The following is a 19,883-nucleotide window of genomic DNA, read 5'->3' on the forward strand; positions in this document are numbered from 1 at the left end:
CAAAACCCCCCTGCCCCAGCCAATATCACCCACACCTCCCTCGTTCCCCAAACCCAGGAAATACCACCCCTGTTCCCAGCCACAGGACACACCTCCCTGTTCCCAACCACAGGGAATACCACCTCCCTGTTCCCAACCACAGGAATACCACCTCCCCTGTTCCCCAACCACAGGAATACCACCCCCAGCCACAGAATACCACTGCCCCAACCAGTGGAATACCACCTCCCCTGTTCCCAGCCAGGAATACCACCTCCCTGTTCCCAACCACCACCCTGTTCCACCCGGAATACCACTCTGTTCCCACACAGGAATACCACCTCCTGTTCCCAGCCACAGGGCACCACCTCCTGTTCCCAACACAGGAATACACCCCCTGTTCCCCACCACCTCTGTTCCCACCACAGGAATACCCACCCTGTCTCACCACAGAACACCTCCCTGTTCCAGTCACAGGAATACCACCTCCCCTGTTCCCAACCACAGGGAATACCACCTCCCCTGTTCCCAGCCACAGAATACCACCTCCCTGTTCCCAGCCACAGGAATACCACCTCCCTGTTCCCCAACCACAGAATACCACTCTGTTCCCAACCACACAGGAATACCACCTCCCCTGTTCCCCAACCACAGGAATACCACCTCCCTGTTCCCAAACCACAGGAATACCACCTCCCTGTTCCCCAGCCAGGGAATACCACCTCTGTTCCCAGCCAGGAATACCACTCTGTTCCCTGTCATCAGGAATACCACCCCTGTTCCCAACCACAGGGAATACCACCTCCCCTGTCTCAACAGGAATACCACCTCCTGTTCCAATCACAGGAATACCACCTCTGTTCCCAACCACGGGAATACCACTCTGTTCCCAGCCACAGGGAATACCACCTCCTGTTCCCCAACCACAGAATACACTCCTGTTCCCCACCACGGAATACCACCTCCTGTCCCAGCCACAGAATACCACCTCCCTGTTCCCCAGCCATAGGAATACCCACCTCTCTGTTCACAGACACCTCCCCTGTTCCCGTCCACAGGAATACCACTCTGTTCCCAACCACAGAATACCACTCCCCTGTTCTCAGCCACAGGAATACCACCTCCTGTTCCCAACCACAGAATACCACTCCCCCTGTTCTCACAGGAATACCACTCTGTTCCCTGCAGGAATACCACCTCCCTGTTCCCAGCCACAGGGAATACCACCTCCCCTGTTCCCCAGCCACAGGGAATACCACACCCCTGTTCCCAACCACAGGAATACCACCCTCCCTGTTCCCCAGCACAGGAATACCACCCCTGTTCCCAGCCACAGGAATACCACCTCCCTGTTCCCAGCCACAGGGAATACCACTCTGCCCCAACCACAGAATACCACCTCCTGTTCCCAGCCACAGGGAATCCTCCTCTGTTCCCCAGCCACAGGAATACCACCTCCCCTGTTCCCAGCAACCACAGGAATACCACCTCCCTGTTCCCAGCCACAGGAATACCACCTCCCTGTTCCCAACCACAGGGAATACCACCCCCTGCCCCAACCACAGAATACCACCTCCCTGTTCTCAGCCACAGGAATACCACTCTGTTCCAACCACAGAATACCACCTCCCTGTTCCCAACCAGGGGAACACACCTCCCTGTTCCCACCCACAGGAATACCACCTCCCTGTTCCCTGCTACAGGAATACCACCCCCTGTTCCCCAGCCACAGGAATACCACCTCCTGTTCCCAACCACAGGAACACCCCCTGTTCCCTCACCACAAGGAATACCCACCTCCTGTTCCCAACCACAGGGAATACCACCTCTGTTCCCCAACCACAGGAATACCACCTCTGTTCTCAGCCACAGGAATACCACCTCCCCTGTTCCCAACCACAGAATACCACCTCCTGTTCCCCAGCCACAGGAATACCACCCCCTGTTCCTGCACAGGGAATACCACCTCCTGTTCCGCACAGAGAATACCACCTCTGTTCCCAACCACAGAATACCACTCTGTTCCCAGCCACAGGAACACACTCTGTTCCCCAACCACAGGAATACCACCCCTGTTCCCAACCACAGGAATACCCACCCCTGTTCCCAGCCACAGGAATACCACCCCCTGTTCCCAACCACAGGAATACCACCCCCTGTTCCCAGCCACAGGAATACCACCTCCCTGTTCCCAGCCACAGGAATACCACCTCCCCTGTTCCAACCACAGGAATACCACCTCCTGTTCCCAACCACAGGAATACCACCACTCTGTTCCCCAACCACAGGAATACCACCTCCCTGTTCCCAGCCAATAGAATACCACCTCCCCTGTTCCCAACCACAGGAATACCACTCTGTTCTCAGCCACAGGAATACCACCTCCCTGTTCTGTTCAGGAATACCACCTCCCTGTTCCCAATCAAGGGAATACCTCCTCTGTTCCCCAACCACAGGAATACCACCTCCCCTGTTCCCCAGCCACAGGGAATCACCACCTCCTCTGTTCCCAACCACAGGAATACCACTCTGTTCCCAGCCACAGGGAATACCACCTCCCTGTTCCCCAGCAGAATACCACCTCCTGTTCCAACCACAGGGAACACCACCTCTGTTCCCAAACCACAGGAATACCACCTCCCTGTTCCCAGCCACAGGAATACCACCTCCCTGTTCCCCAACCACAGGAATACCACCTCTGTTCCCCTGTTCAGCCACAGGGATGACCACCTCTGTTCCCAACCACAGGAATACCACCTCCCCTGTTCCCAGCCACAGGGACACCTCTGTTCAACCACAGGGAATACCACCTCCTGTTCCCCCACAGAAACTCCCACAGAACCACCTCTCTGTTCCCCAACCACAGGAATACCACCCTGTTCCCCAGCCACAGCCCACCCCTGTTCCCAGCCACAGGGAATACCACCCCCACTCAGCCACAGGAATACCACTCCCCTGTCCCAACAGGAATACCACCTCCCCTGTTCCCCAACCACAGGAATACCACCTCCCTGTTCTCAGCCACACAGGAATACCACCTCCCCTGTTCTCCCACAGGGAATACCACCTCCCTGTTCCCAGCCATAGGAATACCACCCCTGTTCCTCAGCCACAGGAATACCCACCTCCCTCAGCCACAGGAATACCACCTCCCTGTCTCAGCCACAGGAATACCACCTCCCTGTTCCCTGTCACAGGAATACACCTCCTGTCCTGTCACAGGAATACCACTCCTGTTCCCAGCCACAGGAATACCACCTCCCTGTTTCCAGCCACAGGGAATACCACCTCCCTGTTCCCCAACCACAGGAATACCACCTCTGTTCCCAGCCACAGGAATACCACTCCCTGTTCCCCAGCCACAGGAATACCACTCCCCTCCCCACAGGAATACCACTCTGTTCCCCAGCCACAGGAACACCACCTCTGTTCCCCAACACAGGAATACCCACCCCCCTGTTCCCAGCCACAGGAATACCACTCCCAGTCAGTCACACCTCCTGCCTTCACAGAATACCACCTCCCTGTCTTGACAGAATCCCCCTGTTCACGGAATACCACCGTCTCTGTTCACAGGAACACCTCCTGTTCCCACCACAGGAGCAATACCCCTGTTCCCCAACCACAGGAATACCACCTCCCCTCTGTTCCCAACCACAGGAATACCACCACCCCTGTTCCCAACATAACAGGAATACCACCTCCCCTGTTCCCAGCCACAGGAATACCACCTCTGTTCCCAACCACAGGAATACCACCCCTGTTCCCCAGCCACAGGAATACACCTCCTGTTCCCCAACCACAGGAATACCACCTCCCTGTTCCCACACACAGGAATACCACCTCCCTGTTCCCACCACAGAATACCACTCCCCTGTTCCCACAGAAACCACCTCCTGTTCTCAGCCACAGGAATACCACCCCTGTTCCCAACGGAATACCACCTCCCTGTTCCTGCCACAGGAATACCACCTCCCCTGTTCCCAGCCACAGGGAATACCACACCCCCCTGTTCTCAGCCACAGGGTACCACCTCCCCTGTTCCCCAACCACAGGGAATACCACCTCTGTTCCCCAGCCACAGGGAATACCACACCCCTGTTCCCAGCCACAGGAACACCACTCCCCTCAGCCAGGGAATACCACCTCCCTGTTCCCACACAGGGAATACCACCTCCCCTGTTCCAGCCACAGGAATACCACCCCTGTTCTCAGCCACAGGGAATACCACTCCCTGTTCCAGCCATGGACCACCCCTGCCCTGTTCAGAATACCACCCAGGAATACCACCTGTTCCCAACCACAGGAATACCACCTCCTGTTCCCAGCCACAGGAATACCACCTCCCTGTTCCCAACCACAGGAATCCACCTCCTGTTCCCAGCCACAGGGAATACCACCTCCCCTGTTCCCAGCCACAGGAATACCACCTCCCCTGTTCCCCAGCCACAGGAATACCACTCCCTGTTCCCCCAGGAACACACCTCCCTGTTCCCCTGTCACAGGGAATACCACCTCCCCTGTTCCTGCAGGAATACCACCTCCCCCCCCGCACAGGATACCACCTCCCCTGTTCGCCACAGGAATACCACCCCTGTCCCTGTTCACAGGAATACACCTCCCCTGTTTCCCACAGGAATACCACTCCTGTTCCCAACGAACACCTCCTGTTCCTGCAACCAGGAATACCACCTCCCTGTTCCCAGCCACAGGAATAACACCTCCCTGTTCCCAGCCAACAGGAATACCACCTCCCTGTTCCCCAACCACAGGGAATACCACTGTCCAGCCAATACCACCTCCTGTTCCGCCACAGAATACCACCTCCCCTGTTCCTCCAGGAATACCACCTCCCCCAACCACAGAATACCACTGTTCCTGTCACGGAATCCACCCTTCCTTCAAAGGAATACCACCTGTTCCCAACCACAGGGAATACCACTCTGTTCCCACCACAGAATACCACCTCCCTGTTCCTGCCACAGGGAATACCACCTCCCTGTTCCTGTCCACAGGGTCACCACCTCCCTGTTCCCAACCACAGGGAATACCACCTCCCCTGTTCCCCAGCCACAGGTACCACCTCCCTGTTCCCAGCCACAGGAATACCACCCCTGTTCCCAGCCACAGGAATACCACCTCTGTTCCCAGCCACAGGGAATACCACCCCTGTTCCCAGCCACAGGGACACACCTCCCTGTTCCCCAGCACACAGGAATACCACCTCTGTTCCCAGCCACAGGAATACCACCTCCCCTGTTCCCAACCACAGGGAATACCACCTCCCCTCCCCAGCCACAGGAATACCACCTCCTGTTCCCAGCCACAGGGAATACCACCTCCTGTTCTCAGCCACAGGAATACCACCTCCTGTTCCCAGCCACAGGAATACCACCCCTGTTCCCAACCACAGGAATACCACCTCCTGTTCCCAGCCACAGGAATCACCTCCCCTGTTCCCAGCCACAGAATACCACTCTGTTCCCAGCCACAGGAATACCACCTCCCTGTTCCCAACCACAGGAATACCACCCCCCTGTTCCCAGCCACAGGGAATACCACCTCCCCTGTTCCCAGCCACAGGGAATACCACCTCCTGTTCCCAACCACAGGAATACCACCTCCTGTTCCCAGCCACAGGAACACCTCCCCTGTTCCCAGAATACCACCTCCTGTTTCCAGCCAGGAATACCACCTCCCTGTTCCCAACCACAGGGAATACCACCTCCCTGTTCTCAGCCACAGGGAATACCACCTCCCTGTTCCCAGCCACAGGAATACCCCACTCTGTTCCCAAACCACAGGAATACCACCTCCCTGTTCCCAGCCACAGGAATACCACCTCCCTGTTCCCAGCCACAGAGAATACCCACCTCCTGTTCCCAGCCACAGGAATACCACCTCCCTGTTCCCAGCCAGGAATACCACCTCCCCTGTTCCCCCACAGGAATACCACCTCCTGTTCTCAGCCACAGGAATACCCACCTCCCCTGTTCCCAACCACAGGAATACCACCTCCCCTGTTCCCAGCCACAGGAATACCACTCCCTGTTCCCAGCCACAGGAATACACCACCTCCTGTTCCCAACCACAGGAATACCTCCCCTGTTCTCAGCCACAGGAATACCACCTCCCCTGTTCCCACAGGAAACCACCTCCCTGTCCCAACCACAGGAATACCACCTCCCTGTTCCCAGCCACACAGGAATACCACCTCCCTGTTCCCAGCCACAGGGAATACCACCTCCCTGTTCCCAGCCACAGGGAATACCACCTCCCTGTTCCCAACCACAGGAATACCACCTCCCTGTTCCCAGCCACAGGAATACCACACCTCCCCTGTTCCCAGCCACAGGAATACCACCTCCCCTGTTCCCAACCACAGGGAATACCACCTCCCCTGTTCCCAGCCACAGGGAATACCACCTCCCCTGTTCCCAACCACAGGGAATACCACCTCCCCTGTTCCCAACCACAGGGAATACCACCTCCCCTGTTCCCAGCCACAGGGAATACCACCTCCCCTGTTCCCAGCCACAGGGAATACCACCTCCCCTGTTCCCAGCCACAGGGAATACCACCTCCCCTGTTCCCAGCCACAGGGAATACCACCTCCCCTGTTCCCAGCCACAGGGAATACCACCTCCCCTGTTCCCAGCCACAGGGAATACCACCTCCCCTGTTCCCAGCCACAGGGAATACCACCTCCCCTGTTCCCAGCCACAGGGAATACCACCTCCCCTGCTTCCAACCATAGGGGATAGCTACCACCTCCCTTGGTGCAGATCAAGGTTATTTTTTTCAGGTGTGAAGCCATTTTTTTTATTATAGTTTTAGTCTTGGGTGCAAGAACAAAACAACAAACTGGTGCTTATTTAATGGTGCTGTGAGATGAGACTATGAAAATTGGATTACAGTAATTATATATTTTCCAGAGCGGTTCTGGCCTGTATATAAGGTTAGGTAGTAGAAACACAAGAGGGAATCTTCTATCGTTCTACCTTGTCTATAGTGAGTGGCAAAGTTTTTGAATTTGCAGTTTCTTTGTGACGTTCAGTGAACCAATGAAACAAATTTATAGATTTTTTGCTGTTGCAACAATGGATTTATATTTGTTGATAGATGGATCTTGTGTAATTCGTCTATGTACAGTATATGAAAATATCAGGATAGTGTCTGCTTATATTTTAACTTGGAATGTACAGTATATGCCATTTTGAGAGAACAGTAGCAATAATGATTTTAGAAACATTATTACTCGTACCTATTTGGTTGCTCTATGCATTTTAAGTAATTTTTTAACATCGCCAACTGTGCATATTATACAAGTCCTCATATACCAAATATAGGTAGTAGGCAGCTACCAAACAGGGAGGTACTACCGCCTGGGAAGATATTCTCAGCATAATGTGTTGTTTAATGGTAGACCCTGCTGCCATATGGCATCACGAATATTGTGACCAAGTCCCAGGTTGCTGATCTGACTTTCTGCCTCATTTACACACAATTGCAGGGTCTCAATTGTTTCTCTTACTATTGACAACACATCATATTGTACATATAGCATTTCTCACTATTGATTTTTTTTATCATTATTAGTATTGTTATTGTTATTATTATTTTATTTTACTTTTTATTATAAATTTTATTTATTATGAAATACTGTATTATTATTATTATTATTATTATTATTACCTGTATTAAATTTTCACCCCCCAGGCGCCGATGTGGGTCAGTGACCTGTGCCCGGGTGGGCTAATCTTAAAAAAAAAAAAAAAAATATATATATATATATATATATATATATATATATATATATATATATATATATATATATATATATATATATATATATATATATATATATATATATATATATATATATATATAATTCAATTGAGAGAACAGCTTATTGCATTATTTGTTTTGGTAAATGTTTACGAAACTGTCATCATTAGAAGTTGTTTGTTGATTTTTTTTATTTTTGCTATACTTATTGTTTTGATGATTTTAAGTATATTAAAAGAACGACAACTTTCTAGTACTATATATATATATATATATACATATATATATATATATATATATATATATATATATATATATATATATATATATATATATATATATATATATATATATATATATATATATGTATTTTTTTTTTTACTCTCCCGCTTCACAATTCTCCTCCCGGCGCCATTTTTGTTGTTTACCTCGCTGAATCTTTCTTCAAGAGACGTTTCCTAAATGATGATAAACGCTTCCACGAATTTCCCCTGATGTATATCAACCGCAATATTAAGGTAAGTTGTTTAACATATAAATTAACACGATAATGCATAGAACCTAATAAAACCTGACCTAACATACCCAACCTATGGGTAAGTTAGGTCAGGTTCTATGTATTAAGGTCATTTATGTGTTTAATATCATGCCATTAGTGAGTATTTTTTTTAACCAAATAGCACATTTCCTTTGGGTGATAAGTTCCGTAAACCTTTACCTTTGTTTTTCCGTAACATTAGTTATAATAGTTCAAAATTGCAGTTATACCAATCTTTATTGTCTTACCTTATGTTGCAGGTAACTGCGGTGTTGAGAAACCTATGAAAAACAATACTATTCCCCTTGTGCTTGAGCAGTAGTAACCATACACTTTACAATTACTTGGCATACTCTCACACGTTGTAATCCAACTCTGAACTTCACATTTTCAAACAGTTTTTTAGAAATTAAAAGAAACACGAGTACGTCTGTATAATGCACTTTCAATGTGTACTGAGCTGGAGAAAAGGGTAGGATGGCCTCGCTGCCTGCCACGCTATGCGTGTGATTACTACTGACTAATGGTTGCGTTTTCTTCCTCCTTGTATTCTTTAGCGTTTAGACCTTGGGTTCGTCTACGATGGCAAATCTTGAAAGGTTTACGGTTATTGCTAACGCCACGATGTTCATCCTTATTTTACGATGAGTCTGAGCCGGCCGAAGCATAACATAAGCCAGAACATAGGAGAATTTTCTCAGGTACATGACCCTGATAGTGTACCAAAACAACAGCTGGCAGTGGGCTCAAAGTTCCAACCCGAAGGAAGATGGAGTTGGTTAGGGATTCTTTAGACCTCTTTAAATGTGAGTGATGAACATATCAGATATTATCGATTATCTCGAAAGGAAATTAGATAGTGTGGCTCTGTGATGAACTGGAAGTACTTACGGCTCCTTCATATGAACTAACTCCATTCTGCGCAACAGATTTGAAATTGGTGAATTTGACAACTCCTACGTACTTGGTGGGTGGCTTTGCATTCGAAGTCTAACATGAAATAATTTAACCATTATTACCGTCCGGTAAAAAGTTTACTTTATGGCTGTGACCTATTTGGTAAAATTATTGTTTCGACCATCCAGCGAATTTTAGGATTTTCAGTATTTTAATCGATAAAATTACAAAAACAAAAATATTACTTTTTTAAGGTGGGTAGGGCTTTGAAGTAGAGGGAAAATGTGGGGTAAAATACTAAATAACACTAAACAAACTTTTGAAAGCCTAACCTAACGTCTCCTAACCTTTAAAAATGCTAAAACTATGAAAGGTTTACCTTATTAATGTTATCGGTGTTTAGTAGATGATGGTGTTTTTAGTATGTTTTGGTGTTATTTTCGGTGGTCATGTGAAGAGGGATCCCTAAACTCAAAAGTGATTCTTAACATTTTTACAAGTTAGGAAACGTTAGGTAAGGTTTTCAAAGGTTTATTTGTTGTTCTTTTGTAATATTTTGCCCTACATTTTCCATCTACTTCAAACCTCTGCCCACTTTGAACAAATAATATTGTTGGTAATTTTATCGGTTAAAATACTCGAAAAATATAAATTTGCAACGGAAACGCTATAGAAGAACAGGCTAAACTACTGATTCCATAACTTACTCTTAAAATTCGCTGGATGATCGAAACTATAATAATACCGCCTATTTTGCTTTACTAAACGCCCACTTCCTATTTATAGTATTTTTCAAATAAAAATGTCGCAGGGGTGTGTTATATATTGTCCATGTATATATTTGATGTACTGTATATACTATATAGTGTATGTTAGGCTCAAAGAATGTTTTTCTCACTGAACGAAAAAACGTCCACAACTTGTTGAAGTGGAAAAAAATTGTGGGGTAAAAACACGCAAAACAGTGACAAAACCAACGCTAACCTAGCGTAATGAATTCAGAAAACTGTAACCATTAATGTTTAAGAGCAGACGTCTAGGTTAAGGAGCCAAGTTAGAAAACTTTTCAATAAAATAAATGTTCTTTAGTTTATCAAGAACATTCCCCAAATGGTGGAGGAAATTAATTTTTGCCAAATAATTAAATCATAATGAACCTAAGCAAAGAAACCAGAACGACTTAACCCGACAATACAAAAAAAACCTAAAGAACCAGCCAAACTTGTTAACGAAACTAGAAAAACTCGAAAAATATATATTTCGACAAAAAGTCTATACTATTTTTTATTTTTTATTTTTTTTGCTGTCTCCCTACATACAAGTCAATATAGGTCTCCTTGGTTGACCTTTCCTAATCTTTACCAGAAATACTGACTTAAAAGGAGAATTTTGTAATTTACTTTTTTTTACCTTTTCCCCAAGCTTGATGCTTGTCAGTATTTTTGTGGCAGGCTTTATCAAGTTCTCCGCTAAGTTATGATCTTTCCCCGTCTTTGCTACTAGCAGTGAAGCCCTGTATAATATTAATTACCAGTAATTGCATTTCTTACAAAAAGACTCAATAGGTTTTCAGATTAATTATTTGTGCTTAAATTCAAAATGATGCTTCAGTTTCGAGGGTTTCATAGCCTCATTGTTCAAAATTTTCATATGATAAAACAAAGCGAGGGGCCAGGCTTCTCTTTATTATCCTTCCAGGAAAATCTCTTTTCGCATTTTTCGTTGACGATATTCGTATCCACTTTGCTTTTCAACAGTCTTTTTTCCAATAATATTGTTAAAGTTCTCTTCACTGAACTCAAAATCTATCATTGGGTTCGTAATATACAATGAACACATTTTCAACTTCTATACACTGGACATGTCTCACTGCCAACATGAACATCGGGATCACCATCTTTTTTAAGAGGCTCACACACAAATCATGTTAGACAAAGAGTTTTATCTCATATTTTTAATGTTGATGAACTTGTGTATTACTATCCTTGTTACTCGTTTAAAGACCTTCGTTGTCGAAGCGCATTAATAACATTATAACAACAACAAAATCCTTAGGAGAGGGGAGCACAGGGGGGGGGAGGCATTATCCTTGTAGGGTCTGAGCCTCTGGGGGCCCGGCCCGTAGAAGCAAAGTCTCGTGTACGCACAGTTCCGAAACATGCACATTCATAAAAAAAAAAAAACAATACTGGAAGTACTACGGTAAAACAACCAAAAAACTCGCAACACTAAGGGTTCTGTTTAGTTACCCTCACGATCTTGAAGTTGGAGGAAAGGATGCCATTACTCTCGTAAATACAGTACATCGCATTTTTTAAACAGCACCTTCAAACATAATTGATAAATTACTTACTATCTAAACTTATATTTTAAGTTTCCCATCAAGAGTGTTCATTCTGGTCATTGTATATTTTATGTCTGTTAATATTGTTAAAGTCTTGATGTGTTTATGAACTGGTGTGCTCTCTGGCACTTGTACATTTAAATTATTTCGTATGAACGTTTTTAGGAAGACAGTGTCCTAATAACGCACAGTCGCTGCATTACTAAAACTGCGCATTCAATATGAATCTTTGTAGTATAGATATAAAGATAGATAGATAGATAGATAGATAGACAGATAAATAGATAGAAAAAAATATGGTGAGTTTGTATGGTTATCCAAGTGTTAAGCATGATATTATCAATAATATTAATTTTAATACTATTCAGAATAATGTGGACTCATTCAAGCACGCAACCAGGAGTGTGTCTAACTTAGCCCATTGTTGCCTAAATTTGCAGCTACTGGGCTACATGCCTGGACTATATACTATTGTGTGATGGTTGGGACATCCTATGTTGTTTAATAGAAAAATACTATTTGTATTAGCTAGCTCAATTTATCTCCCTTGGGGACTGTCTGATCATGCATTTTGCTCCAGGCCCAGTGCCAACTCTCAGCGGACCAACAGATCACCCCACTCCCCTTTGTCAACACGATTTTCCACCTTTGCCTCATTTACACTATCAGGAACCTCCCTGGACTTCGCATCAGAGTACTGTAATAGTTTTAAGCTAATCCATACTTTTAACTACCCCTCAACGGTTACTTGCTCTCCCATATCACTAACTTCTGTTTTGTCAATTCGCACGTTCCCGTATCGTCTGTTTTTAACTTTTCGCAATTTCAGTAAACAGAAAATAAAATGGCCTCTATATTTTTCTATAGTATGTTCTAATAGATACGATAACATGAGAGGCAGACCGAAAGCAACACACCCGTTGTTAGGGATCTCATTGCCAGAGGTCACTAATGTAAGTCCCGTGAGGCTGTATACGACTTTAGTCCTCCCTAGAGTGTACTTTGGCCACAGTATTTTCTAGTGTAAATTACAGTATATCAAGTGAAGAATAATTTGAAAACACTGTATTCAGGGCCTAGTATACCATAAGCCTTGACTTAGCTAATGTCCTTACACACTGTTTGTTGAAGCGCAGAAATGCATAATGACAACAGAGCGTTAATATAACGTAAATATTGACGCCACATCCACGTAAAGAAGACTCACGTGCCACACACCCAGACAGTAAACATCGCACACCGGATAATGTCGATATGCAAATAAAGTTGACTCAAATGCCATATTAATGTTGGACTGCATTATTTGACAAAATACACTGCAATATGCCCGCAGTGGTCTGAACTGGCTGGTATGGCCTTCACTATTTTGTTCTGCCAATAGTAAAGAAAATGCAAAACTTTATATGTTAAAAAAAGCTGTAAAATTTAGAACCAAATTCATTAACAAAGAAAGTCATTCACAAAACGGTAGGAGATTCACCACAACTCGTCCCACAGATCATTACTGACCACAAGGATGTTATACAAAATTTTTCGGAAACACAAGAAAACAAGTGTTAAGACAACCAGGCTACCGACATTATTTGTTATTAATGTTTCTGCTGAGTAACAAAAAGCAGAGATTATCGTGATATATCGGATGAATGTAGTGATGATGGCAGTGATGAAGGCAACAGATATATTCCTGCACATTACTATCAATAAAGGAGGTTTTTGCTGCCGACGTTCATGTTTACGACATAATAAAAACAACAGATGGCCTAAAAGATAACACTGGATGATAATGTAAAGAAATAAATCAAGTTTATTTTTTTCTGATGATTTTATGAAGTGACTTGTTAGGACGTTCTGACTCGAATGATATACCGTATAATTATATTTTTTTAAATGTAATGCTCATACCTCTTTCTTCAAATCATAATGTATTCATCGAAAAATATCAGAGACAGAGAGACAGACCGACAAACAGATAGACAGACAAACAGACAGACAGAGACAAACAGACAGCCAGACAGACAGACAGACAAAGACAGAAACAAACAGATAACTCACCTGAACATATACATACATACCACCAATATTTGTCAAGATAGACTGTAGGTGGGTCTGATTTGATCACTCCTGCTCGGGTGGTTGGATCTCATTGTCTCGTGTTGATGTGTAGGTGTGGAGGAGGAGTAGGAGGGGGAGGGTATAGGTGTAGAGGATGTGGATGGTAGTGGATGAGGATAGTGTGGACAGGAGTAGGTGTGATTTGGTGAGATGTGGGTGTAATAAATCTATGGAGTTAGGTTAGGTTAGGTTATTATTACACTGTTGAATGAAAAGTGGAAGTCAGTTGTTCACAAAGTTATATATGAGTATCTGGTTTCTAAATTAATGTCACTGATTTGTACTGAGAGAAATTTACTGACAGATTTACAAGTATTGGCTGGACCCCATAGTCATATTCAAAAGGTTTAATCAGAACTATTAGTACGGTAATGAGGCAAAGTTAAGGTCAAGCATTTTTCACCTGCCGACACTGATATTATACATGGGGCAGTTGTATTAACATATTAAGAGGGAAAAGACGTGGCTAAAGCTTATTAAATATGATGGCAATAGTATAGCAGCATAATTAGGAGTACAGAATTTAGTAGATTTTGTAGCTACATGACATCTCAACAACGAGGTAAAGATTAAAATATAAGAGCTTGAATGCAAAAAATTGTCGTTGATTGTGATGATTTGATGTGATGTGAGGTCTGGATCAATAGCACAACATTATTACAAACATGGTGATTTGATGTGATGTGAGGTCTGGATCAATAGCACAACATTATTACAAACATGGTCACACACACACACACACACACACACACACACACACACACACACACACACACACACACACACACACACACACACACACACACACACACACACAGGCGCACACTTTAAAATACATAAAACACGTTGCATTATAGTCTTCCTGTTCTCATGTAACGAGTGATCTTGGTGGTGGCTAGTGCGAGGTCTTCTCACCCGTGGACCTCCCAGGACCTCTCACTGGGAAGTCGATCATTTCCTAGAACTATTCCTGTCGTCCGGAGGCACCCGCCTCTCTCTCTTTCTCTCTCCCTTTCTCTCTCTCTCACTCTCTGGCTTTTGTATTTTTATTTTTGTGTCGCTCGTTTCTGATTTTTTTGTAACCTCGATGTTAGTTTCTGTTGTTCAGAGGTTTCTGGTTATACATCAATAACATTGGTCTCTTTCTCTGGGTCTGTCTCTCAAACATGATAACGTTTAGTTTGCACCTTCTAGGTTTTCTCGTTTATTCTTACACCTTCACTCTGTTTTCTTCTCCCTGGGCTGAGGTTGGTGTGCGTGTGGTGTGTGGTGTGGGAGGAGTCACCCTGATACACTGCGGTCTCTCAGGTGATACAAGATCTCGTCTGGTCTGAAGAGGTGAGAGAAAGTTCGTTGAGTTCTGAGAGAGACGAAGAAAGTAACATGCACTATATATATATATATATATATATATATATATATATATATATATATATATATATATATATATATATATATATATATATATATATATATATGGTTTGTGTACTGTCCCTGTAAGTGAATACGATCCACATAGGATAACCTGGTGTAAGTAAATCCAGCCTATTCTCATTCACTTCTCTGAGTGGAAAAAGGAAGAAGAAAGAATCACGAGTGAAAAAAGTTTGATAACTAGTTCCTGAGATTTCAGAAGGGAGGGTCAGGCACCTGGGGACGGCCAAAGGGAAAACTCATTAAAGTTTAGGAGCTTTAAGTCGATCGTCCTGCTCTGGGAGTGAGAGAGTAGATCAGGTTGGCCAGGTGAGCGGGGAATGAGAGAGGGAGTAGATCAGGTTGGCCAGGAAGCTGGGAGTGAGTGAGAGAGTAGATCAGGTTGGCCAGGTGAGCTGGGAGGGAGAGAGGGAGTAGATCAGGTTGGCCAGGAAGCTGGGAGTGAGTGAGAGAGTAGATCAGGTTGGCCAGGTGAGCTGGGAGTGAGAAAGTGGATGAAGGTGGCTAAACGGTTATATAGAGAGTGGTTAAATGTGGGCAGGTGTGCTGAAAGATATAACTGATTAATATATAGCCAGTTGGGCCAGGAGAGAGGAGAGGAAGGGGTAGGTGTCACACATTTGCGTTGGCTTAAGACACGAGTGCATTTGTAACTCCTCAAGATACTGGTTCACTGCTCATACCTTAAGACACACCTTCTATTTTAATGCCTTAAGACGTGGGTTTGATTCTGACCTTCCCGACGAGGGTTCGTTATGATTTCTCATGAAGAGGGTTCATGTCTGATAACATTAGATTCAAGATTTATTTGACTCCTGAAAATAAGGGTTCGATTCTGTTACCTGCCTATCTCACGGTGAAGGTTTGACTGTTATTTCACAAGGCGGGTCTAATTTTCAAAGATAATGGTGTGAAATTGATTCTGATATATACACAAAATTATCCGTTTACCATTAGCATAGCCAGTGTAAACCTGGCTACAGCTGGGTAGCACCACTGATTAATTATGCTGATCCACACACTGGCCCTGGCAGAAGGACGTCCGTGGCTGAGTGATCTCTTCGTGCCACTTCTTGTTTCCCTCTTTATTCGCCTAAGTATTTCCAAAAGTTCTCTGTATATCACTATGCATTATTTATTAGTTATCGTTAGTGGCGACCGTACTATAATGATGAATTGTTGTTAAACAATTAATAAGTCTTAAAAGATAAATGATTGTGAAGGATATTTCAGTCACTCGTTATAAACGAGTATACAACATGTTTAAGTAATGCAGACGTCTTTATGATTACGGTACAACAAGTAAGCCCCTTTCTTTGGCTCCTTTACCTAGTAACACGGCTGACTAGAAATAACTTTGGTGTGTTATTGAGTGGTTGGTGGAGTGGGGTGGTGGATGGCAATTTAAGGAGCGAGTTGTCGTACTATTCAGATTTTTTTATCAGAGTTAAAAATGACAACGGAATAAAGAGCTCGGCATCCCAAAGATATATTATTCTTTATTTTTCTGTTGATGGTCGAAGTTGATAGCCAAACCTAGACATCAGCAGCGTAGAGTGAATGAAGGCTCAGTTGAACTATGTGAAAATTCTAGTTCACCAGTCAATCAGTCAGTCAGTCAGGGAAGACGTTCACTGAGTTTACTTACCGTATGTAACCAAAAATATACAAGTTGTGTGTCTTGCTCCTTCATAGGTACCATTTAGAAGACATGGCCACCACTGCCGACCTTCCACCATACCCAAGACATGGCCAACACTGCCGACCCTCCCACTATTTAGAAGACATGGCCACCACTGCCGACCCCTCCCACCATACCCAAGACATGGCCAACACTGCCGACCCCTCCCACCTATTTAGAAGACATGGCCACCACTGCCGACCCCTCCCACCATACCTAAGACATGACCACTGCCGACCCCCCACCATACCCAAGACATGGCCACCACTGCCACCCTCCCACTATTTGAAGACATGCACCACTGCCGACCCTCCCACCACACCAAGACATGGCCAACACTGCAGACCCCTCCCACCATTTAGAAGACATGGCCACCACTGCCGACCCCCTCCCTACTCATACCCAAGACATGGCCACCACTGCCGACCTCCCACCATACCAAGACATGGCCACTCACTGCCGACCCCTCCCACCATACCCAAGACATACACACTGCCGAGCCCTCCCACCATACCCAAGACATGGCTAACATCGCCGACCTCCCACCATACCCAAGACATGGCCACCACTGCCGATCCCTCCCACCATACCCAAGACATGGCCAACACTGCCGACCCCTCCCACTATTTAGAAGACATGGCCAACACTGCCGACCCTCCCACTATTTAGAAGACATGGCCACACTGCCGACCCCTCCCACTATACCCAAGACATGGCCACCACTGCCGATCCCTCCCACCATACCAAGACATGGCCACCACTGCCGACCCTCCCACCATACCCAAGACATGGCCACCACTGCCGATCCCTCCCACCATACCCAAGACATGGCCACCACTGCCGACCCCTCCCACTATTTAGAAGACATGGCCACCACTGCCGACCCTCCCACTATGAAGACATGGCCACCACTGCCGATCCTCCCACTATACCCAAGACATGGCCACCACTGCCGATCCTCCCACTATACCCAAGACATGGCCAACACTGCCGACCTCCCACTATAGAAGACATGGCCACCACTGCCGACCCCTCCACTATTTGAAGACATGCCCACTGCTGACCCCTCCCACCATACCAAGACATGGCCAACACTGCCGACCCTCCCACTATTTGAAGACATGGCCACCACTGCCGACCTCCCACTATACCCAAGACATGGCCACCACTGCCGACCCTCCACCATTTAGAAGACATGGCCACCACTGCCGACCCCTCCCACCCATACCCAAGACATGGCCAACACTGCCGACCCCTCCCACTATTTAGAAGACATGGCCACCACTGCCGACCCTCCCACCATACCCAAGACATGGCCAACACTGCCGACCTCCCACTATACCCAAGACATGCCACCACGCCGACCCTCCCACTATACCCAAGACATGGCCAACACTGCCGACCCCTCCCACTATACCAAGACATGGCCACACTGCCGACCTCCCACCATGTTCCAAGACATGGCCACTACTGCCGACCCCTCCCACTATTTAGAAGACATGGCCACACTGCCGACCCTCCCACCATACCCAAGACATACAACACCGCCGACCTCCCACTATTTAGAAGACATGGCTACCACTGCCGACCTCCCACTATACCCAAGACATGGCCACCACTGCCGATCCCTCCCACCATACTCACACGGTTACACCACTGCCGACTCCCCACCATACCCAAGACATGGCCACCACTGCCGACCCTCCCACCATACCCAAGACATGGCCACCACTGCCGACCCTCCCACCATACCCAAGACATGGCCACCACTGCCGATCCTCCCACCATACCCAAGATGGCCACCACGCCGACCCTCCCACCATTTAGAAGACATGGCTACCACTGCCGATCCTCCCACCATACCGAAGACATACACCATCGCCGACCCCTCCCACCATACCCAGACATGGCCACCACTGCCGATCCCTCCCACCATACCCAAGACATGGCCACCACTGCTGACCCTCCCACCATGCCCAAGACATGGCCAACACTGCCGACCCTCCCACTATTTGAGACATGGCCACCACTGCCAGGCCCTCCACTATACCCAAGACATGGCCACCACTGTGAGCCCTCCCTATTTAGAGACATGCCACCACTGTGACCCCTCCACCATGCCCAAACAGGCAACACTGCCTAGCCCCTCCCACTATTTAGAGACATGGCCACCACTGTGGACCTCCCACCATGCCAAGACATGGCCAACACTACCCCCACTATACCCAAGACATGCCACCACTGTGGGCCCTCACTATACCCAAGACATGGCCACCACTGAGGACCCTCCCTGTACCCAAGACATGGACCACCTGATCACCACCATACCCAACATGCCACTGCCAGCCCTCCCACTAATTGAGACATGGCCACCACGAGCCCTCCACATCCCAAGACATGGCCAACACTAGAGCCCTCCCACTATTTAAGACATGGTACCAAGGGCCCTCCCACTATACCCAAGACATGGCCATCACTGGGAGCCCTCCCACCATACCCAAAACACCACACTAGACCCTCCCCATGCCAAGACATGGCCACCACGCGACCCTCCCACTATTTAAACATCCACCACTGCCTCCCCTCCCACCATCCCAAGACATGGCAACCAACCCACTCACCATGCCCACATGACCCTCACTGCGACCCTCCCACCATACCAAGACATGTGCACTGACCTCTCCCACCATTCCAAGACATGGCCACCACAAGACCCCTCCACCACCATACCCACATGGCCACCACTGCCGACCCCTCCCACCATACCCAAGACATGGCCACCACTGCCGACCCTCCCACCACACCCAAGACATGGCCAACACTGCCGACCCTTCCCACCATACCCAAGACAGGCCACCCCTGCCGACTCCTCCTACCATACCCAAGACATGGCCACCAGTGCCCACTCCTCCCACCGTACCTAAGACATGGCCACCACTGCCCACTCCTCCCACCATACCCAAGATATGGTTACTGCCCACTCCACATGGCAACCACCGACCATTCCACATATCCACCAACGCTAATTCCACAAGGCCACCACCTCCTACTCTACATGGCCACCATCGATCACTTAGGAAGGCCACCACCAACACTCCTCCACACACCAC

The 19,883-nt window shown here is 46.8% G+C and overlaps 2 protein-coding genes across 2 annotated transcripts in view; both read left to right on the top strand.

The window, feature by feature from the left end:
• LOC121863341 (mucin-2-like) overlaps positions 1-6,736 on the top strand; it is a 59,131-nt gene extending 52,395 nt beyond the window's left edge. The window contains exon 5 of the mRNA XM_042361966.1: positions 1,168-6,736. Within this exon, the coding sequence (XP_042217900.1) occupies positions 1,168-6,736 (5,569 nt within the window). The remainder of the gene's footprint in view (positions 1-1,167) is intronic.
• An 11,272-nt stretch (positions 6,737-18,008) lies between these two features.
• On the top strand, positions 18,009-19,184 carry LOC121863342 (extensin-like). The gene has a single exon (XM_042361967.1). It carries the CDS (start codon positions 18,009-18,011, stop codon positions 19,182-19,184), a length of 1,176 nt encoding a protein of 391 aa, XP_042217901.1.
• Positions 19,185-19,883: the final 699 nt, after the last annotated feature.

This window comes from Homarus americanus, unplaced genomic scaffold (genome assembly GCF_018991925.1).
Source record: "Homarus americanus isolate GMGI-L3 unplaced genomic scaffold, GMGI_Hamer_2.0 scaffold46197, whole genome shotgun sequence".
Lineage (NCBI taxonomy): Eukaryota > Metazoa > Arthropoda > Malacostraca > Decapoda > Nephropidae > Homarus > Homarus americanus.